At 37.8% G+C, this 24,021-nt stretch overlaps 1 protein-coding gene across 1 annotated transcript in view; it reads left to right on the top strand.

The window, feature by feature from the left end:
- LOC124164392 overlaps positions 1–24,021 on the top strand; it is a 78,571-nt gene that overhangs the window by 10,066 nt on the left and 44,484 nt on the right. Inside the window, exons 4-13 of the mRNA XM_046541716.1 lie at positions 645–710; positions 1,206–1,257; positions 2,247–2,314; positions 7,042–7,196; positions 7,450–7,590; positions 8,612–8,720; positions 12,759–12,868; positions 13,395–13,578; positions 19,506–19,592; positions 23,303–23,472. Of these exons, the coding sequence (XP_046397672.1) occupies positions 645–710; positions 1,206–1,257; positions 2,247–2,314; positions 7,042–7,196; positions 7,450–7,590; positions 8,612–8,720; positions 12,759–12,868; positions 13,395–13,578; positions 19,506–19,592; positions 23,303–23,472 (1,142 nt within the window). The remainder of the gene's footprint in view (positions 1–644; positions 711–1,205; positions 1,258–2,246; positions 2,315–7,041; positions 7,197–7,449; positions 7,591–8,611; positions 8,721–12,758; positions 12,869–13,394; positions 13,579–19,505; positions 19,593–23,302; positions 23,473–24,021) is intronic.

Consider the following 24,021-nt stretch of genomic DNA (forward strand, 5'->3'; position numbering starts at 1 on the left):
GGCAAAAATGTATTTGCCTATATTTTTTGTTTTCAAATGTGATATTTTTATAAGTTATCAGCTTGATTACTTAAGTATAAAAATATTATTCTTTGTTTCTATAGTTGCAGTGTAAATTTATGAAAAGCATTACCATTATTAATGTTTTTGATGCTGAGCCAATGGTAGATGTGCTTCTATTGTATCTTTTATAATAATGTGTTAAACTTGCAAAATGAGTGATATATTCCTTAACGCGTTGTGTTTCTAAATTTGTTATTGGTTTGTGCTGATGATCTAGGTTTTCTTCTAAGAAAAAGGTCTTCACAATATGAATTAAGAATAGGTTTTGAAAAATATGTAAAAAGCAAAAAGTAAATGGCTTGAGATGCAGAAAAAGTGATTTGCTCCCAAATTCGTACAGGCATTCTTGTCTGCACCTATCACTTATTGATTGATTTTTAAAATCAATTACTTTTACAATGGAATTTTCATAGTTGAAAATGTATATTTGCATCTGTAAGTTTCTATTTTTATAATTTTGCTATTAAATACTCTTACCAAGGATTAAGAATAAATAACATGCTTAATGCTTCGCATTTCAACTTGCCGGATGATCACTAACGGGCTTTCTAACGCTCTAAATTTATCCTTCTCTTTTGCAGTATTTGGCCATCAGATTCTGCCAAAAAGTTCGGGTTCTGGGATCTATGCTATTCATCATCAGTCACGTGAGTATCTCCTGATTAGAAATCCATCATGTAATGAGTCAAATTTTAATTCACCTCACTTATATCTGCATAATGGAATGCTGATATCCACTCCCCAAGTGAGGCCAATAAATTGCGCATTTTGGCCATCTTGAGGACCTATAGAGATGAGCACCATTTAAATATTGAAGTATTACGCAACTCCGATTTCCCAGCTCATGTAATTCGGAGAATAAAAATTGAAAGATACATTCTATTATCCATGAAACGAAAAATTCGCACCTCAATATACTAACAATCAAATGTTACGAATTTTACAATTTAAAATTCATGTAAGTCGGCTTCAATATACATGTTTGGGCGCGCTTCAGTCTGGCTTTCACTGACATTAATATCAAATGATTAAAAATGCGCGGATTAAAGAGATCAGCTTTCCGTTGTTTTCATTTCGGTAGTTCACAATCAACTTCGACTCAGGGTTCGATCTTCTAATAGGAAACTTATTTTACATTTCAGTTCCTGTACATCCCCATAGTGATTTACTTGCCAGCTTTAGCCTTCAGTCAAGGTAAATTAAATTAATGCCATAATTACCAATGCACCAAAGAACACAAAATAAATTCATATTCGCAGCAAGTATTCTCGCAATGTTATGATACTACCAAATTGTTAAACTGACAAACACTTTTGGCAGAAGGAAAAGTAAATGCATACAAAATTAAACTGGTACGTTCCATAATTGAACTGTGGAAAATGGAATTTATTTTCTTGAATCTTGGTTTCATAAAAGTTTTGCCGAAAATTTTAAGTAACATATTTGACGCATGGCATACATATCCTAAAATAACTTGCAAAGACTCATTAAATGGAGATACAGCTTGCAAACTAATTACGGTTTCCTTTTTTGAAAATATCAACTGAGTCTAATGACCACGCGAATAGAATCATGTATATTATATACATGAAAGACTCAAGATACAAATAATATAAATAACAATGAAATGGTCCACCATAAGAATACGCCGTTTCCGAGGCTACAATAATTGCCCTTCAATAATAATTAAAAAAATAAAGTGTAAGAGCTAATACATCAGAGCTCGCCCACAGAGTTATTGCAGGTAATAAGTTACTACAATGCGTGTTACTACTGGGGCATACAATGAGTTAATCTATTTGGAAACGTAATAGACGAATTCAATAAAAGTCATTAATACAATTTATAAATTCAATAAGTAGTAGAGATGCGTTTTTAGGGGTGCGTCGACAACAGGGTCATTTGCACCGTTCATAGTTCCTTTACATTTAGGAAGATTTCTATTAGCCGCTTTCAATAAAAAGGGGTCTCCTATTGCATGAATTCACAAGAGTTTAATTATGCCTGTGTTGATGATGTATTACATTATTGATATTGTCCAGATTATTACCCAGAGCGGTTCGTATATCTTGGTTTCCAACTAGTTTCCTACGTTCAAGGGAGTATTTTGTGCAAAATTCAATAATATGTTACAACAAGATATACTACATCAATCTGATGTCACTCTTTCTTTCTGCCCACAGTGACTGGAGTGAGCCTCCACCTGATAACACCAGTGGTATGCGTAGTATGCATATTCTATACCAGCCTGGTAAGATTCTTACCACCTACAGCTTCACAAATGTTACTCTCTGCATGAAAATGATAATTTGCGTCAGTTAGCTCCGGTTACCTCTACGTATCTAAAGGTTGTGCTAATAGTTTACTATATGGTAATGAATGGATCAATATCGAGTGAATTTTAGGCTTATAAATGAACAGGAACCCACCAAAAAGATAAAAATCATGCATAAAAACTAGTGTCATGTCCACTTCGTTTCGTGATGTAATCTCCTGCACTGTTCCTTTTATAGCAACTTGCACACACGCTAAGTTCAAGTGGAAAGTTTCCACAGAGCTCAAAGCACTACAGTAGCGCCCAGGATCCTAATTCAATCTTCCTCGTATCCTAAATCAATCTTCGAAGCGAGATCTCCCCTGAGGAATTCACCCTCGAGTCTTGTTCAATCACGGGCAATGAACCTCGGAAATTTTTGTGCGCGGTTCTCGTTTCTTCAGACAGAAGTGCTTTATGGTCCTTTTTGTTCACCGTCGTCGCCTCGACGTCATCATAGCCCTCGCTTTCCAGCCACGGTGCAGATAACGCTCACTCCCACGAGACGAGCCACAAAGCAAAGCCATAGGAAAAACTTGAAGCAAAACATAAAAACGGGGAATGCTGAGCGCTTTCAAAGATAACTGCATAAGCACCTCAAGAAATCTTCAAAGAATGCTCTCATATAAGTTACTCCGCGTGATTTTGCCGAAAACCCATAGTTTCAATAGCCTTACCGCGTCGGCGGCTAATCCAACTGTCAACGCGCGGAGACGAACCCTGCCGCGCGATCGATAAATCAATTGTTATTTCCGGCGTCGCAAACTTATTTAAATGATAACTGCATAAGCACCACAAGAAATCTTCAAAGAATGCTCTCATATAAGTTACTCCGCGTGACTTTGCCGAAAACCCATTTGATACTCTACCTAAATGTAAAAATTTGTCGAAAAACAGTATCCACCATTTTTTAACAGCATTGTAAGAAATCATCGATGATATTTTTTTAAGATTATGGAAAATTAAAGAAAAAACACCATGGCAACAGACTATGAGGTTTTTTATTCCGCAAGAATCCACCTATAACTTCACCATCTACTTATTTTGTAAGATTTTCAGAGAAAATTGAAGACGGGCGTTTTTATGGAAATTAGCTCACGTTTGAGCCTCTGTATCTCAGTAACGGGTGGGATCTATGTCAAATGAAGTACATATACATAAATTTCAATCATTTTGGAGTACACCTGCGAAGTTTCAAGTATATAACTCAAAAAAAGCCATTTTGTAATTTTATCCGGCTTTTTCCGATTTCCGCCCACTGTGCGCTGTTATGAGGTCTGTAGGGGCTTTCTCTAACTCGATAGCAAGTCTTATCGACGTTGCTGCGTCGTTAGCTTATCGAAAATCTTCACTAACGACAATTGGTTTTCTCTACGCTCGCTTAACGATATTTTCTCGATAGCACTAACGAAAAATGCCGATAGCTTATCCGGGGACTCGGGAGCCCGTCTTAAGCTTATCGACGCCCGCTATAATGTTTTTAGGTATTGGTTGCTCAGTGCGTGGCAAAGTTATAATTCTGCTACCACAAAGCGATAAAGGTATTTTTACTTGAAAAATTATAGATACACTTTTGCAAAGGAGATGGAAAGCATTAAAACGTTTTGCAGCAATCAATGATTATAAAAAGTGGCAACAGAGACATTAGTTTTTGCGGGGGAGTGAACATGTTGTTTGAAGTAGATTTAAGAAAGTTATTTACCTTGTGAAAATAATATTTACACATTCCAATTATAGTGCTCCGATTATTTTCAGTCGGTAGTTTATTTAGGCTCGATTGATGGGTCTTAACTTTTTATAGGTAGGGATCTAACCACATTTTGAGGAGAGAGCAAATGTAATTAAGCATCTAGTGCAGAGAAGACGACTTAGGAATGTTCAGAATACTAATTTTCGCCGGATTTTTAATTCAAAACTACCTTTTGAAAAACCCCCAATGTGGCCGTAACACTGACGGATTTTTTGACGCCTGTTTTTGGCTGGCTAAAGCCACCGTTCACGAAAATAATTACGGTTTCCCTCATTTACTCAGAACTCATTAGTCGTCACTTTTAACTTTTGCAATGCTGTTAAACTAAGTCCCAACGAAAAATATGCCTGCGTTTTGATGGGTACATGCATACACTTATTTTAGTATCATTTTCAGCTACTGATTGCAGTGATTTCCTATGCCTAATTGTGGCTACCAACGACAAACCTATGCTACGCTTTGCTTTTGTGTGAATTTAATCAGTAATTCGATGCCTCAACATGGTGGGCGACTATGAAAATATTTACATTACTTCCTTAAATGCAAATTTTTTTCTATGTTTACTATATCGTGCTTATCTTCGCTTTGCGTAGAATATAATTATAAGTAATAACAGCACCAACAACATTAACACTTCCGTAATCTTGACTCAAGAAATTGACACTAAAAAGCGTTAAGTATATGACACGAGTTCACAATCACAGCACTCACGATGATTCCTTCCATGACATCCGTGTAATCTCGGTATTTGTTATCAACGAATTGATTTCAAGCATCTCAAAATATGATGAAAGCGTCAATAAGTTTTTCTAATTGAATAACTACCACTGTGGAAGTTGTGGACTTAAAGCGGAAATAAGGCAAACGATGTAAACAAGCCGTGGCTGAAGATACACTCCGAAATTTACGTTGTTACAATACTAATAAAAATAATTTTGTTACTATTATAATCACGAGAGTGAAATTATTATAGGCGTAGGTGAACGAGTAAGTAGCAGAGAAAGTCCTCTTCAAGATAATTTTACTTGAACATTACGATACATAGTGCACCAAAAGTAGCCGATATTCTTCTATCGACGACTGTTAAATCCTTGAATATACACGCTTATTTACACTAGTTTCCCCCTTATTTTATTTTTTTCTTCATGGAAATATATTACGACACATCATAAAAACAGTAAATGAATCCACTACTAAAATAATACTTATCAGTTTTCTCCATCATTTATTATTCTTTTCCAAATCGACCGATGCGTTCTTTAGCAGCTTCTTGTTTATTTATCGTTTATTAGTTACCGTAGTTAGGCACTGCTTCTTAATGCTACCGAACGAATAAATCTAGGCATGTGATTGGTTGAAAATTCTAGCCTCACTTGCAGGCGCCGACGGTGTATTGTTTGCTATCGACGAGCCGTGGTCTTGTTTTGCAACGACGAGCTGTCGTTAAGGTGAGATACAGAAACACACTTTCGATAAGAGGGTGTCGTTGCAAGAGAGGACTTTCGTTAACAACCCGTTAACAACAAAACGTTAACGAGTTAGAGAAAGCCCCTACAGGACCTGCCTTCCAAATAGAGGCGCGGAAAGCAGCGTCTTTTAACGATGCCATGGTTTTGATTCCGGTTAGCACAATAAATACAGGTCGCACAATTAATTTGAAAGGAAAGTAATAAGGGATATATATTGTAACTGTTCATCATACGATCATATGATTACTAGCACGCCCGAGGCTAAAATAGTTGCCCTTTTATAGCCTAAGAGAGCCCAAAATTTCAGAGCTCCCCCAGAGAGTGAGAGTACTTATTCTGCAATTCGTAACTCGTACTCACATCGGAAAACTTCCACAAAATAATTTTAGAAGGGAAGTAATTACATAGACCAATATCGATTATCTATAGGATGCGTGGGTTGAATGACTGGACAAAAACCTTGCAATTTATCCATTGGTCACCACGCCACCACCCGCTGCGCCTACAGAATTATGGCAAGGAAAGCGTATAAAACGCGTAGAAACGGATCAATACGTCGAATTCTGAATCACTAAATTTACTCCAGTGAAAGTAGATTAAAGATTAAACGCATCCCGCACAGTTATACAAACAGAAGTATCCAAGAAAGCCCATCCACTTCCGTTGCTGCCGCAGCCAACTACGATGTCTAAATCCAGTATAAGAGTCAGATTCAAGGTCGAAAAGCAATTAACTCAATATTTCAAAGGTGGAGGGGTGGAGAATTTTCATACATTCATAAATCGGATGATTTACCTGCCGTATCGTTCTCGTAAAATGAATTGCCATTTCATCGATCACGCTGAGACCTTTTTAGATCACCAACCCTTAAGATATTTGTTTGGGTACATTAATTGCAAAGAGTATACGTAAAATTTCTCAAGTGTCTCGGGGCTATAAGACGTAACGCAGTAATGTATGATTAAAATTTCTATCGCAGAAGCGATTTCAAAATTCTGCGTCGACGAAGGTTGGTCGAGAACATATCCTGAGATGACATTTTCTTAAATCGTCTCGAGTGAAAATTATCGCAATCCTAAAATAATTCGAGCTGTTTTTCAAATAAAGAAACGAACAATGTCAATTTAGATCACGGGAATATAAGATGATTTAAGGGTATTAGGCGCTTATTGAAAAAGACGGAATTCTTATAATACACAACAATAATCTGCATTATCTCTAAAGATATCTAAAATTTCTAAAGCTATATACAATAATCTGCATTATCTCAATATCTTTCCTCCCTACCACTATTTAAATGAGTAATAATATATAATGCAAATGTAGGAAACAAGATTTTCTTTCACCCTGATGCGGTATACAGCAAAGGAAAGAAAAAGTAGAAATTTTAAATATGGACGGGGGACCCATAAAAGTTGGAAGTAATAACATAGCCTTATTTCCAGGGAGGGTTGAAAGCTGTCGTCTGGACGGATGCAATACAGACCGTCGCCATGTTTGGTTCCATGGCTGTGGTCGCTATTGCGGGGACGGTGGCGGTGGGTGGTCCCAGTACCGTCTGGCAGAGAAACGCGGCAAGCGGTCGCATCGAGTTCTTCAAGTAAGTATTCTCCGAAAGATGCACTGTGTAAGGTACCTACATCACATGTAATCGGCTTTTGACATGATTTCTTTCTTTTAAATAATACAACGGAATTGTTTTCCAAAAGAACTTCCGATTAAATGCTGCTCAAGCTGGGTAAAACCTCACACTTACTTTTCACCGTGTCCATCAAAAATTAAGAATTTTTATTTCAAGGATGGAAAAAAATCACATTATCTTTAAACGACCATCAACAATAAATTGTCTTTAGCACGGACATTGACCCAACAGCTCGGCACACATTCTGGAACGTCATCTTCGGGTTCTCCTTCATGTGGATGACAGCGCTGGCTGCCAACCAAGGGATGATGCAGAGGTTTCTAGCCATGAAGACCATTACAATGTGCTATAAGTAAGTATACACCTTCCTCCAGCAGAAGTGGGAGAAAAAATTTTAGAACAGCAATAAAATTATCATTTCCACTATGCGCTCAGCTTACTAAAATTTTAATGCAAATAAAAACTTTGCTACCACCTAACTTGCCTTAAAAATACCTAATAAAATAGCTATAAATATGAAAACAGGCATACGGAAGTTGTAGCAAATGGAGAAGTATGCGATGAACACCAATTGGGAAGCCATCAAGACATAAAATCCACTGATTCTAAATATTCAATCCATTTGAGTATTTTAATTATTGGAGGATACTATTGAAATTAGTGTAAAGAAGATTAAAAATCTTGAAAAAGTAATACAAATACAAAACAATGATTTTCTAAAGAAGGCGATTAAAGGTGGAAGGAAAGAAGGAAAATTAAAAGGGAGGGTTGAAGGGTGAAGCAAATTTAATAATGATATTTTTGGAGCCTAGTAAATATATGCATGAGAATTAGATAATTTTTTCGCTGCCTACATCGTACTCTTTTCTTATTTATCAAAACTTCGATAAAAATCGATAATTTGATCAGGTTTTCACACATATATTGTTCCTCACTATTGCTTCTTTTTATTTATAATGCATGGATATTGTGGTTAGATAAAGCCCATTCGATAATTTTCAAATATTTATGAATTTGGCAGTTGACAATAATTTTCAAAATCTGGCTGTTCACTGTTTCTCACAGTTTTGTTAATGATTGGTTTAATGCGAAATATTCATAACTATTTCAATTCTGCTCTCATCTATTGCATGCTTATAATTGAAATGTTTTCAAATAGTGAAAAGGTGTTTATCGCTGATGAATTGATAAATACATGAATAAAAATCGCATTATCAACCGTATTTCATTTGTGTAAGAGAAAAAAAACTTTCTGCTGGCTAGTTTAAATCGCTATCATTCCAGTAAAGAGCGTTTCCATTAACCCACAAGATCAGGTCTATGAACTACTGTTTCAACAGGGCTGAAACTAATGTATTTCCTTCATTTTCAAGAATGCTGATAATGTATTGGTTCGGTGTCGTGATTCTAGCATCACTGAGCTGCTATTCCGGGCTACTAATCTTTGCTACATACCACGATTGTGACCTCATCTCCAGCAAGGTACATAAAATTCCCATATAAGTTAACATGTAATGAGTTAATATCTAATGATTTTTGCTGCATTATTTCATAACTCATCAAACATGCATATAATTGTTAGAAGTTAAATTTAAAATGTGTGCGCCGGGCATTGGTTGTTGCTAGTTACAGTTTATTTATTTAAAAATTATGAAAGATACATACTGTAGGAGTTGCCATCTTAAGAGAATAATGAGCGCACTTATACAGACACTGAGGCACATATTGTTTTAGAGGTTATGGGCCCAAATGCGCAGAATAAGTAAAGCTTATAGTTCCAGAAGCATGCATTAGAAGAAAAAAGTGAATTAAACAAGGGCGAAGTGACGCAGAAATCGCAAACGCGAATATATTTAGTGCGCAGAATGGAAGAACGCGTTGTCGCGGAAGAAGAAATTATATAAAACATAGAAGAAAAGAAGTTAAAAGATACTTAGGATATTAAAATGGCACGTAGAAGAAATGAAATTGAAGAAAAAGGCAAGAGATGCGAAAAATTCGTAAAGGACAATTATTTCACCAGTCTATTAATTATGCGCTCAGTTCTCGTCGAGAAAAATTGTAGGACCGAAATCGACCCCGGCTAAAAAGATATTCCCGAGGACGATCTAAATAAAGAACAGTCTAGATTAAATAGAAAATGGTTAAATTTGCTGATACAAAATGTAAGTATTGAACACTTTGATTGGTGATTGCATTCGCGCACTTGAAACCTGGGAAATATTAGCACATTATGGTCCGCACACGTGTTTTTACGTGTTTCCGCCGCCAGCGCTTATGTGCCGATCACGCGTTTTTACGTTTTCACGTTTTCATGCAGTGCAGTCTCCTGCTGACCTCTACGGATTTATTTGGAACTATTTCGACCGAGTTCTGGTTTGTGCGTCTTTAGGTAGCTTTACTGTTTGTTTTTTTGAAATTTTTACTTATTGACGTCTTTTTTATCGACGTTATAATAGTTTGAACATATATTGAGGCCTATGGCATAAAATATGACCGGCCTCAATGGCTAGTCTAGTTTAAAGGGTGCCGGACCAAGATGTGTTAGAAGAGGTATACGCCACTTTTACGCTTCCACATACTTTAATTAAAGATGAAGAGAACCCGACATCGCGAAAGGTACAGGCAAAATTACTACTGGAAGAAAAACGGATGATTAGACACGATGACGAAGTAAAAGCTTTAGCCATTAATGGAACTATCACCTAGGGCGTAAGCAAAGGGAAGGCGACAATAGATTTGAATACGAAAACGCTGATAAAAGAACTGAGTAAAACCGATGAAGGAATACAGGTGCTAAAACTGTGGCGGGCGAAACCATATAGAACAATGCCATGCAAGAAACAGCTTAGACAACCTAACGATCACAGACCAAAAGCGGATAGAAAACCGAAGGTAGAAAATTAACTTAGAAACGCCGAGAACGCAGTAGCAAGAGTATTTAAGGAGTTATGCATTACGAGGCAAGTGAACCATGATTACAATAGAAAGGAATAGGTGGTGGATTGTGGGGCTACCCATCATATGGCCCGTGTTTGGATGCTCTTGTCCATTCTAAGATTTCTTATGGTATAATCTGCTGGGACAGTGCATACATGAGCACATTTAAGTGGGCACTCGTTTTGCAAAAACAAAATAATTAGGTAATATTGTCAAAAAATTATTATGAGCACTCATTTCCGTTGTTTGTGGCCCTAAATTTGTTGCCAGTAAGGCATTTGTATTTATTCAAAGTGATTAAATTGTTTTTTTTTGCCAGAAAAGGAAATATGCCGAGTGGATGTGACAAATACATATAAATATATGTAAGGAGTGAGTCATTTATAGTAGCAAACAGACCTAAGTTAACATTATATAAACGCTGTTTTCTTTACATGGGGCCAAAGTTATTTAATTTACTGCCCGCTAGAATTAAAAAAAAAATAAATCCTCAAACGTAATGTTAAGACTTGCTAAAGACTGGCTTTTCTCGCAAGAAACAGTTGAAAATTTATTTTGATGTTATTTATTTAAAACACTCATGTATCATTTACTGCATTATTATGTTTTAATTGGCATACATTTTGTTATTTGATGGTGGCCCAATTCTGGTCCTATGACCTTGGAGACCACCTAAAGCTCCTTCTCTTGTTTTTGCTCAGATGAAAAAACAAAATGTAGGAGTAAATAAATTATTATTATGTAGAATAATGCAACGCATATTCCGGGAAAGTAGACGTGGAAGATGGAGGATCGGTATTAATAAAGGGAAAGGGATCTGTATAGTTGAGAATAACGTCTGACTGCGGTGGAATGTATGCAAGACTGACCAACGTATTGTACGTACCGGACCTTCAATCTAATTTATTGTCCATAAATCAGCTGGAAAACCATGGTCGGCCACAATAAATTACCATGTGGAAATAGCCAAGATTTTATTTCGTCTATTCCTACGATAAAGGATTTCCACATCGTTACGCATATTTAAGAGAATAAAGAGCGCTATTTATTTAGACACTTGAGAGATATATTTTTAATAATAACAAACAACTTAATTATTCAATTTAGCCTCAGAATTAAACAGAAATTCACAACATCCCCACAGATAAGTTAAAGGAGCTTTGAATTCATTAATCCAAGAAAAATTACGTCCAGTAAACGTTTACTAAACCATTTCTTATTCACAACGGAATTATGTAGCTTTTCCGTAAAGCTAACACCAACTTAAAACTCTAGCTATGTATGCCTAGAGATAGGGCCATATTAAAAACGTAATAGGTTTTCTACCGAACTATATTCGTAAACACTTAATGAGGAATAATATAACTTGATAATGGTAATACATTGGGAATATACCACTCTCGTGAATGTAAAACATTCCTTATTAATGTTTAACCTTTGAGATAAAAAAATCCCGACGTTGGCAGAAGACTTCGTAAAGGCGGATAAACAGAAATCAAATACCCAATCTTCATTCCTGTGTAAGGGTTTGGAACGATGCTGAATTGGATTTTTTTTGGATTTGGAATGCAGCACGCTAAAACTAATTAAAATATTTTCGTGCCAACTAGAAAAACGTCATTTTATATTTCGTTGATTTCTGGAACACTTATGCGTGTACTATGAATGTTTTGATAGACTGATACTGAAGCAGGGTAAAATGTATTTTTCATATTCCAAAGAGCCACCTTTTGCCTGCAAAAGCTGTGAGTCTAATTAAGGCAGTGTCCTAAAACAACAAATTCATATCGTATTATATTTTTCCATGATTACTGATTAATCGGAATACAATAAGTAGTGATACGTGAAAATCGCATATGCGATATTGATGCGATACACCTGAGTAAATGCGACATAGGCACGATTACAGGACTTGTATGACATTTAAACACCATATTTGCTTCTTCGATGGCAAAATTCGTAAATTTAGTGCCCAGCCCGCCCCTCGCTACGCCACTGGACGTTGGGCCTTACTGCTTCATAAATGGTTACATGTTTTTTCATCGACGACTACTAGAGAGGTTGAGAGAGAACCCTGGTAGCTTCTGCGATGTTAACCAAATATGTCGTGCCATCTGCCTAGAAAAAACTGAGTATGGTAATGCTGCACTCCACATAATCTGGGCACCAGTTAGTAGCGTGGATGCAGAGAGGTTTTTCAACCAGTACAATTTAGTTGTGACTAACAGACGCAACTAGTTGAAGGAAGAAAGTGTTGAAACATGTTCAATTTTGATGTTCAAATAGTGTAAATGATATTCAGGCTAATAATATTATTTTTAATTATTTACTTTATATCTTAATCCTTAATTTATTAGTGCTATACCCCATAATAATTTAAACAATTCCGTATTTTTTTTTTCAAATAACTGTGTTTCATCGCACTTTGTCATCACAACTAGTGATACATAATGAACAAAAAACATTAGATGCTACAAAATGCTATAAACTGTAATTGAAAGTGCGATAAAATTAAAATGAGAGTGCTATTTTCACGTATTTCTAACAATAAGTAAATGGATTTGCGCTCTTCAATTGCAGAAGGTGAATGCTCCCGACCAGGTGCTGCCCTATTACGTCATGGACGTCACTGGTTACCTTAGGGGACTCCCAGGTCTCTTCATGGCTGGTGTATCCAGCGCCGCACTCAGGTAAACCTACTCTTTCCTTTTCTATATGTACATATATCCTTATCTCTATAGCCACTGTTACCAACCGTCAGGATTTTCAGCCATTCTCTTCATGCATAAACATAAATTTACGTAGTCATATTAAACTATACAACAGCAATCCCCGAAAGTGTACGATACCTAAGTATAAGTAGAGCTGTATTTAAAACACATTCATGTCATTTTTCTAAGTATAATTAAAAAAATTTTTAGTCTTGCATTCTCTTATGTCTTCGTAATGCTACCGATTACAAAGATACATGTTCAATCATACTAACAGGGCTCGTGATGTCAAATTATTTTTTGACTCCTTCAATATCGCTTCGAAGATATTGCAACTTTAATGGCGTATATTATTTGCAGTGTACCACAAAATACGATTAGTTCCGGGATTGATTCTCATATTTCATAAATCTTGGCTGATAAATCAATCAGTTTATATTCTCACCAACAGGAATTTCATGCAATTCTTTCCGAATATAAATAATTTTTATTTCTCTCCGCATAGCACGATGTCCACGGGTCTGAATGCCATGTCCGGAGTCATTTTTGAGGACTTCATCCTACCGCTGATGAAAGAGAAGCCGACTGAGGAGAGGTCTTCCACGATCATGAAGATCATCTGCGTCGTCCTCGGAGTGATCTGCGTCGCCATGGTGTTCGTCGTCGAGAACCTGGGCGCTGTCATACAGGTCATACTTAACCACCAATCATACTCTGCTTCTCCTGCTCATAAAAGATAACAGACTCCGGCGTAATTCAATGGAAATCCTTGATATTTAACATAATGAAAGTGTTTGTCTATTTCCACTCTTCTTTCATTCTACCGACCCAGGTTTCCGCACTTAATGCCATTTTCAAGGTACAACTTCGTCAAACCAATCTTTGGATTGTGAACTAATGATGATGATGACTTTTGTATGACAGCCTATATATACACACACACACACATATATATATTTTTTTTTCAATGGGTGAGGGATGGGGTAGTGTTTTCAGGGAGTTAGTAGATTTAGAAAATGAGAAAAAATTAAAAAAACCTCCCACGGTTGGAGGCATTCACTGTGGAAAATTTAGGTTAGGCAAGAGGGAAGTTATTCATAATGACTTCATGAGCCGATACGTCATATCAATGGCATTATGTGCTGAAACTAGGTTCGGCATAAATAAATTAGGTTGTAAATAGACAAGTGCTTTCCTTACGTTAAATTCTCCTGCTCAGTATGACTAACTGTTACTTATGACCTCTTCCCATCAATCTCACTATAATCTGTGCAATTGTAAGAACGTGATATTTTTGCTTTAAGGCTATCATTACTGCTCCTTAATGTCGCTTATGAACTGCTTTAAACGCAAAGGAACTTCCAAGATTTTAATGAAATATTTTTACAAAGCGATAAGGTTCGTGGACCCCGGAAGAGCTGTGACCTTCCTATTATGTAAAATATAATTTCATCTCTTAAATACTTAAGCTCCCGATAGTTTGCTTTTATTAGCATAGGTATTAACGAAGCTACAGTCAAGCTGTCTTGTTTAATCATAGAGTGGGCAGAATAAGACCATGGAGGCAGAGTCTGACAGGTACACTTCTTCCATCATGATGACTGCACCTTAAAGGTAGCGTAAGCATAATAAGCTAAAGGTAATGATGATTTTAACTTTAATCATAGCAATACTTATAAAGAGTTTGAAAGGTAATGATAGACGCACGAATAGAAGGATCAACAACTTTGCTGAATCAACAATGACAGAGCTCAATCACACGCTACTTGCTAAAAAATATGGCCTAAATGAATATTCTGACAGGAAAATTCCACTTCAATTTCACTCACTCCGAGATTAATCTTGGAGGTTGTCTTCGATAGCTGTGGACAGTTTGAAAGATAGGATTACACTAAAAATAACTGTTAGAAAAAGAAAGAAAAGTCATAATTCAGTCCTTCACTACAAACTAAACTTCACTAAAGTTAGAAAGTATTCAAATTAATATAAGGGTAACACTTGCACAAGTATTAACTCATTCTTTCCGGGAAGATTGTCTCATTCTCATATACTTAATGAATTCATGTAAATATTACTTTTAGGCAACGGATTTGTTTGCACTATTTTGTCACGTTACAGCCTGAAACGATACCGGGTAAATAATCATAAAATCGCGCAACATCTTACTGTCACAGCTACAGTCCTGGCTTAGCTGAACGCGAAGACATTATAAAAACTCTTCACTGAATTTATTTTCATGTAATTAGATTAATTTCCAAGAGAAACAATTCCCCTGGACTGAGAATCTAACCACGGACCTTTGCCTTTCTAAACTTTTCATCATTAATTTAGATTGATAAATTTTGCGGCATACCAAATATAAGTGGAAGTTGTAATGAATACGGTGATTCAATAGACGAAGTGAGTCATTCAATAGTCTTTGAAGAGAATGAGAATGAATTTGTATGACTGAATCAGCAACATCTGTACAGTTATTATTTAATGGAAAATACATAAACTATTATTCTAGATCAGTGTTTTTATGTTTCCTATTAATATCCCTAAATCTTGCTCTTATTGCTAGCCACATGCTACACATCATTTCTCCAATGGCTTCGAATTCCATTTTACTAAGTATTGTATCGTGTATGTATGCCGTGTATATAATGTATTTCGTTCATTATCTATCCAAGTCTTCATGCACATTGCACAGGTCATTCCCTCGGGTATTTTCAATAAAAATTGCATACATGTATTTGATTAACGAATTATTTCTCCTCCTTGCCATCTATTTTCTTGAAGTGTCTCAAGTCAAACTTGAAGTTTACTTCATTTGCTACTTCAACTTTCCATATTGCAATTCCTCTATCTTTCATTGCGCAGTGACAGCCAAAGTTGTATTCTATTATCAGTCCATTATTCTAGGCTGTTGTTGGTTTAATTGCGTTTTAGTTCCTTTTAACATGTGGGGACATTAACCCTTTGCCGAATCCATGACCTGAAGGACCTCTATGGTATCTCGCCTTGTCTGACCAGTTAGATGAACTTAACAGCTTGAATGTCTTTGACTGGAGTTCGGAAATGTTTTTACTTCTATACTGCTGCTGAAAATGTCATCCTATGTTATTAGTCGATATAAGGTGAGGTGGGGTAAGTGCGACTGCGGGGTAAGTGCGACCCCCCTTCAGGAAAATCGTATTTCCGTTCTCGAAGCAGGTGGCGGTCGTGCAACATATTCTACACATAGTAATGAAACCAGAGCCAACGACTTTGTAATACTTATCCCTTAATTTATCGTTCCACATGCTTAGGAAATATACCCGTCAGTTCATCTCGTAGTCTTAGTTGGTTGTGAGGAGAGGCTATACCGCAGTTTCCTCTGAATCAACGCATCGAAGGTGTTGGTAAGAACTATATATTGTTTTCTCTTCTTCATGGATTGGTTTTCCTTGTTTTACTTTAAATTTAGGAACTCGGGCCATTATAATTAGTTTAGATGGGGGGTCGCACTTTCCCCGTCGTAACCATCCATTCCTACCTTCCGGGGCAAGTGCGACCCCGTTGCCTGGGGTAAGTGCGACCCCCTGTCGCACTTACCCCAGGTTGGAGTATGGATTGAATTTTTAGTTTCTGTCTAACAGTTCTTGCATTAAACTTTTAGTTTCTGTCTGGCAGTTCTTGCGTTAAACTTTCTTCAATAAATGTTGCAAAACACCGAAGTTTATAAAACTAGGTCTTTTAATTAGTCATCTCATTAACTCTTATTTTGAAGGTTTATCTGATAAAGATAGCTTACTTCAGTTTGTTGATTTATTATGATAGGGCATTGAATATCATGTCTTCTGACGAGGAGGATGTGGACGACATGGTATTAATGCCTGAAACAAGATGGCATGAGTCGAAAAAGCTTAACAAATTCGGTGACTGACATTCAAAGTGGAGATTGGATTCTGGCTACATTCAGCAGCAAAAAGTCAGTTGCTCACTATGTACGGAAAATTTTGGAGATTAATGAATAAGGTGATGCCGTGGTTTTCTTTTTGAGGACATTTTTTTGGAACTGAATTAAGTTTCACCTGTCCACGGAATGAGGATTCCAGCGAAATACCTAGGGAAGATCTCTTCTTCTTCATCCTAGCGTTTGTCCCGCGCTATTGCAGGGTCCGCTGTTCTGCAAAGTCTTCTCCACTTGGCTCGATCCAGGGCGTCTACTGGCGTGGCGTTGATGGTCTTCATGTCCGCCTTAATTTTGTTGAGCCAGCGAATCTTTGGTCGTCCTCGTGGTCGGCGTCCTTCAGTACTCAGCCACATTGCTGTTTTGGCCACGGAGCTCTCATCACTACGCACCACATGCCCATACCACCGCAGTCGAGCCTCCCGCATCTTGTCTGTGATCGGTGCAACTCCCATTCTTTTCCGAATGTCTTCGTTCCTGATGTGATCCAGGCGGTAGATGCCTAGGATCCATCGCAGCATCCTCATTTCCATGACATGCATGGCCTGTTCTTGATTTGCTGTGGCTGGCCAACATTCTGCTCCATATAGGGCCATTGGGCGGACTACGGTCTTGTATACTTTGGCCCTGAATCGTTCGGGCATTCGACGGTCGCACAATACGCCAGTCACTTGGCGCCATTTCAGCCATGTTGCATTAATTCGAGCTCGTGTGTTGGCGGTTGTGTTTCCATCGTTGCTGATGACAGAGCCCAAATATTTAAACTTCTCGACCTTTTCAAGGTCCTCGCCGTCGATGCTGATCATGCCATCGGTTTGAGGTCCACACTCCATGTACTCAGTCTTCCTGGTGTTTAATCGCAACCCTAAGTTGTCGAGTCGTACCTTCTATAGTTGAGTTCGCTGCTGTAATTCGGGTCTGGTGGTGCTGGCAAGGAAGACATCATCGGCGAACAGTAGTGACCAAGCATGTGATTCTTGGAGACAGGCCGTGAGTGTGTCCATGCACAGGATGAAAAGGAGCGGAGAGAGGGCCGATCCTTGGTGGACGCCAACAATTATTGGGAAAGGCGGTGATATTCCTGATGGGCAACGGACGGAGCTAATGGCGTTGGTGTAGAGAAGCTTCACCTATGACACGTAGACTTCAGGGACGTCGTGAGATCTGAGGGCATGCCAGATAAGGTCGTGTGGCACGTGATCGAAGGCCTTCTCCCGATCAAGGAAAGACACATGCACTGGCTTGTTCTTCTCTCGGTGCCTCTCCAAGAGCAGCCTAGCTGCGTGTATTGCGTCTTTTGTGCCACTCCTCTTTACAAATCCACACTGGTTGGGTGTGATGTGAACAATGTGTCTGAGCCTAGCATCAATCACTCTTTCGAATATTTCCTTGGCGTGTCATAAAAGCCGGATCGGGCGGTAGTTGGAGCATTCTGCGACGTCGCCTTTACCCTTCCAGATGGGCACAGACATAGGGAAGATGATGTAAAAATATGACCCAAGCCCTCTGTCGGCCGTCGAGGAAAGTTAACGTTTTGCCTATCTTTCTCGGGGTAAAACTTAAAATAAACAAATAAATATTCAATGTTCAATTGGTTGAAGACCATGAGTTTTTTGCTTTTTTATATTAATAACGTAAATTACAATAGAGAAGAAATTCTTTGTTCATTACAATCTAGTTTGTATTCAGATTTGTTGTCATATGCAAGATTTATAATTTTTTTTATTTATTTATTCAGCTTTTATGCACACAAGATATTTTAAATACACTTTTGAATTAATGTGTAACAGTTGAATACTGTTAATATCATTAAAAAAAACACATTAAACAACAATTCCATACTGTGCCATAATTAACCAAAAAACGCGAAAAAAAATCTACATACATTATCCAAGATAAAAGTTGATTTCTCAAGAATGGTTAAACATAAGTTGGTAATTTAAAAAGTAATGTACAGCTGAATTTCTGGGCAAATCGCACTTACCCCATGTGCCGTGTAATGTATAAATATATTGCACATCAGCCATGGGTCGCACTTGCCCCATGTACGGGGTAAAAGCGATCCCTCTACAGGATTGTAAGTAAAAATTTATAAAAATTACCACTTTACAGAGAGAGGATTTTTAATCTAATTATCATTTTCAGTGATTCACATACATATTATACATTGAATCTCCTGTTTTTAGCTAGCCTAGAAAATTTTCCTAAGCTAGTTAAAGTTGATGTATGCTATTTAGGGGTCGCACTTACCCCACCTTACCTTAATTGATAATTCTTCGAAGGTTGTCATCAAAATTGCCACAAATTAATATAAGGTTGAAAAGCTACATATTACTATCACATTAGCAGTATCATATAATGTTAATGTAAAAAAATATTTTATGTTTATATTTGGTACACCTTACACCTAAATTATACCTTACAAGTGGGCCAAAAAAGAGCGACATTTGCCTATAGTGTAGACCAAATGTAGACCTGATGCGGACTAATTATAGACGTCTACATTTGGTTTAAATTAGGTATACTGATTTAAATTACGTAACTTTGTGCTCTCAGGGATAGTTTGTACGTTTTATTACAACTATTGGTACGAATATTGTTAAAATAAACTGTGCTTATACTTGCTTTTCGCGAAAATCCGGTGCGTCTATTGATAATCATTCATTGTCTTTCCTTTAACAGCTGTCCGCAAGTTTCTCTGGGATCACCAGTGGCCCACTTCTCGCTCTCTTCGCCCTTGGCATGTTCTTCCCATGGACCAACACAAAGGTGAGATCACTCAAGGGCATTCCCTCTTCCAACAAATCACCTTGTATCGGTATTTTCAAGTAAATAAAATCCACAATATCCTGAGATAATGCAGCGCCATAAAAAAACAGGAATACCGTCATTCCGTCTAAAGTCGGACAGGGGGTATGAAGTCGGACACCGAACAGTTCTGATTTAGAAATGATATGGAATTGTTTCAGTTCGGCCCTCCCACCGCGACGAAATATGATCGCGTAGCGTATAAGGTTTCCTTTTTGAAGCATTCGAGACACCGCCCGTCTCGATTTAATTGGGCTCGAAGTTGTAGCAAGATCAATTTCAGAAAAAAACTGAAGAAAATGTCGCTGTCTAACTTTCACATGCGACCTTCGTCAATGTAGTTACAATCAGTATAAAGGTGAGTATAATCCTGAAGAAATGTATTCTCTCCAAGTATGCATTGTTTACAATGTACCCAAATACAAATTTTGAGCGTCAAATAAATTTCCCGTCATTCCTTCTTGAGTCGGACAGCGTGCGGACATATCCCCGCCTGAAGTCGGACAGAGCAACGCCAAGTGACGGGAGAAGTGTACGTGTGTGGTTTGTGTTTTTTCGCTAAGGAATTTAAGTGGTGTTATTTGGCCCAGAAAATGGATAAGTACCCTGATATTAAGAGGGCACTTGAGGAAGTTAGATCGAAGAAACTTTCAATCAGAGCTGCTTCCAAGAAATACCAGATCCCAAAGTCAACTCTTTGTGATCATGTTTGTGGAAAACACCCTGGCAAGCATGGAGCTCAGACAGTGTTTAATGAAGAAGAGGAGGCAGTTATCTGTGCAAATTTGACTAAGGTTTCGGAATGGGGCTTTCCATTTACTAAATTTGATCTTCGTATATTGGCCAAACAATATCTGGACAAAGCTGGACGTACTGAGCCGCGATTTAAGAATAATTTGCCTGGAGAAGAATGGGTGGAAGGATTTCTCCACAGAAATGCTGAACTCTCTTTGCGGACTTGTAGAAATATTCCTGTAAGGAGGTCTAAGGTAAGGTTTCGTTCTATTATTTTAATTTCCAGTGCATGTTGATTATTTTATGTTTTTCATAGTTTCCTCCAAAACTTCCGTACATATTTACAGGTTGATCCTCAGCAATGCAAACAATACTTTGAACAGCTGAGAAAGACGATTGACGGGGTTCCTCCATCCAACATCCTCAATTATGACGAGACGAACCTGGGTGACGATCCTGGTGGAAAAGTGTGCATATTCAAGAGGGGGACTAAATATCCTGAGCGTATTTTGAACTCATCTAAGTCTTCCACTTCCATCATGTTCGCGGGAACAGCAAGTGGGCGAACATTGCCATTGTATGTGGTATACAAATCAGAGAAAATGTGGGATACATGGACCCTTGGGGGCCCCAGGAGTGCTAGATATAATAGGTCAGCATCCGGATGGTTCGACGAAATTACATTTCTTGATTGGTTTTCAACCATCGTGATGCCATGGGCAAATAGCCTCATTGGCCCAAAAGTAGTGATTGGTGATAATTTATCCAGCCATTTTTGCGCGGATGTGATAAGATTGTGCGAGGAAAATGACATTAGATTTGTGTGTCTCCCTCCCAACGCCACTCACCTGCTCCGGCCATTAGATGTGGCATTTTTTCGGCCACTTAAAATGGCTTGGAGAGAAATTTTAACCGAATGGAGAGCAACAGCCGATAGAAGACTCGTTACTCTCCCCAAATATGTCTTCCCTTCTCTCTTAATGAGATTGTGTGAAAGAGTTGAGCCTAATGCCGCTGCTAATCTTATGGCTGGTTTCCGCACTTGCGGCATTCACCCATTTTCCCCGGAGAACGTCCTGAAAAAGATCCCCAGTGGATCAGGTACTTCTGCTATTAATGAAGGGAACTCGACCGTACAACTTGTGAGTGACTCAGTGATGGAACTGTTGGAGAAAATGCGATATGGAGGCCAAAAGAGTAATGCCCCTCCAAGAAAAAGAAAAATGAACGTGGAGCCTGGTAAGAGCGTCACATCTGCCGACGTTTTGAGGAAACGTCCGGAGGAAACTGATCTGGGCACGTCGGGGGCTAAAAAGAGCAAAAAATATCAAAGATCAGTACAAATTTGTCATTTTAATGATTCAACGTTGGAAGGGGAATCTTCAAACGCTGCGGCAATAGAACTTCGCGAGGAAAAGGAAATAAGTGTTCCTGAGGGACCGGAAGTTGGAGAATGGGTGTTAGTTAAATTCCCAAGCAAGAAAAGTGTCATTTATTATGTTGCATGTGTGGAAGGTGTTGAGGACGAAGAATTAGAAATTCGATGTGCACGGAAAACGGGAAAACATTTTAAATGGCCGGACACAGATGACATGTGTTTAGTGGATTTAATTCAAATAGAGAAAAAGCTTGATCCCCCACTCGAGGTAAAAATAAGCCGAAGAGTGACTTATTTCCATTTTAATGTAGACCTTGATGGTTATAATATTTATTGAAATACGGATAAACAATAAATATGGTGTTTTGAAGTCTTCGCTCAAAATATTTTTTTATTATGATGCAGCTCCGTACCAAAAAATCATCCCGTAATCAGCCCTTTGACGTTTTTTTTTGACTAAATAACATTTTTTTCATCATTTGTGCGTCCAAATCCGGACAGTAGGGCCTGCAAAGACTTATTTCTGTGAAAATTATAAGACTGTCCGACTCAATACCGGAATGGCGGTTGGAGTCGGACACGCGTTATTCTTTTTTTTAGTCAGAAAACATTGGATGTGTCAATTGCAACGGTATTTATGCATAAATTGACCGATTTTTAATTCTTACGTAAACAAAATATTAGCGTATATCAAAAACCAAACTCGTTCTATGTAAATTACCAATAAAAGTGTCCGACTTTAGACCAGTTGACGGTAGGTGTTTTCAAAATGTAGGGTATCATTCGCTATCAGATTATAACAAAAGAAAAAAATATCCATCTTGGATGCAACCCCTACATGCATTTAATTTTCTCCAAAACAACTTTTCGTCACCGATTTATCAAAGAAATTCGAGGAATCCTATGTCGTAGATTTTGATTTTTGAACCTCCCAAAAAATCCACGATTCCGCAAAGCACCTCGACGAACGTCTTTAGCCAAGCTTCAGTGACTGAAGTTCGGCTCGAGAGTCAGTTTTTCTAAGTTAGCCTTTAACCCGTTATTTCGAGGAATTTAACCTATTCTTGACTTTGCGGCTGTCTGACGGCAACGTCCCACAATGTTTTCATGAACAAAATGAAAACTCAAAAGCATGATGTTCCGATTGCTACCAGAAACCAATATTAATTTTTCCAAAAACACATGGTGAATAAGTGGTAGCTTATCGTAACTTGAATAATTATGAATAACTATAATAACATACTATCACAGTGATTAAAGTAATAGAAGTCACTCAAAGAAAAAAGAGATACACCTCAACACGAGGAATTCTGATCATCTGCCTGTCCGTGTTTAATAAAAGCTGGCAATTGCAGCCCTTACGCCGAAATTTAAAATTTTCTTTTGCTGTAATTATAAGGGCTCAAAATTATCCCGCCACCGGTAACAATATGTTCCGTAAAAAAACCGTATGAGTTCACTGTAATACTGTTGAATGCATTAGTATTTTACAATGACATACCATGACTTCACTATAGAAATAAAATTCTAGCAACAGTATGTATTTTGGTATTCACAGGGAACATTGGCAGGAGGGTACTTCGGCCTGATAGTGATGGGCTGGATTGTGCTGTCAGCTCAATACCGAATTTCATCGGGAAAAGTCAAACTGCCGGTGAAGCCCATGAGTACTGCCGGATGCCCGGTGATGGATAATGTGAACGGCACGTCAGTAGGTTATTCTGCCCTGTAAGTATGACAAGGTCCATCCAAAATTACAATTGCGCACCTCAGATACATGCAACTCTCGGCTAAAAAAATACGTATATATCGTAAGATAGATGTTCTGAATAGAGTTATCCGTCATCATCATCATATGGCAACAATCTGTAGACTGGTTCGACGCAATTCTCCACTCTTCTCTTCAATAATCTTAACCTTTAACCATATAACGAAGTTATTTCTTCTCTGTAACATCCTTAATAAGCTGTCCAATATAACACATTCTGGGCATTAAAGTAGTTTTGTATTTTTCCTCACACACGTCTCCTTCGACGATTGTCTTCATCAGGCTTCTTCATGTAGCCGATTAAGTTATTTTCTTCACGGATTTTCGAAGACTCCTGTTCTAGAAGGACTCTTAATTACTCACTCGATCGATTTATCATATTTTCAACATTCTCCAATAGCACCACATTTCCAAATCTTCCATTCTTGATTTCTCTGCTCCTGAAGCGCATATACCTCGCTCCCTTAAAGAAACATATTCATACGTAGGATCTGATGAACTGTTTCGTT

This window comes from Ischnura elegans, chromosome 8 (genome assembly GCF_921293095.1).
Source record: "Ischnura elegans chromosome 8, ioIscEleg1.1, whole genome shotgun sequence".
Classification (NCBI taxonomy): domain Eukaryota; kingdom Metazoa; phylum Arthropoda; class Insecta; order Odonata; family Coenagrionidae; genus Ischnura; species Ischnura elegans.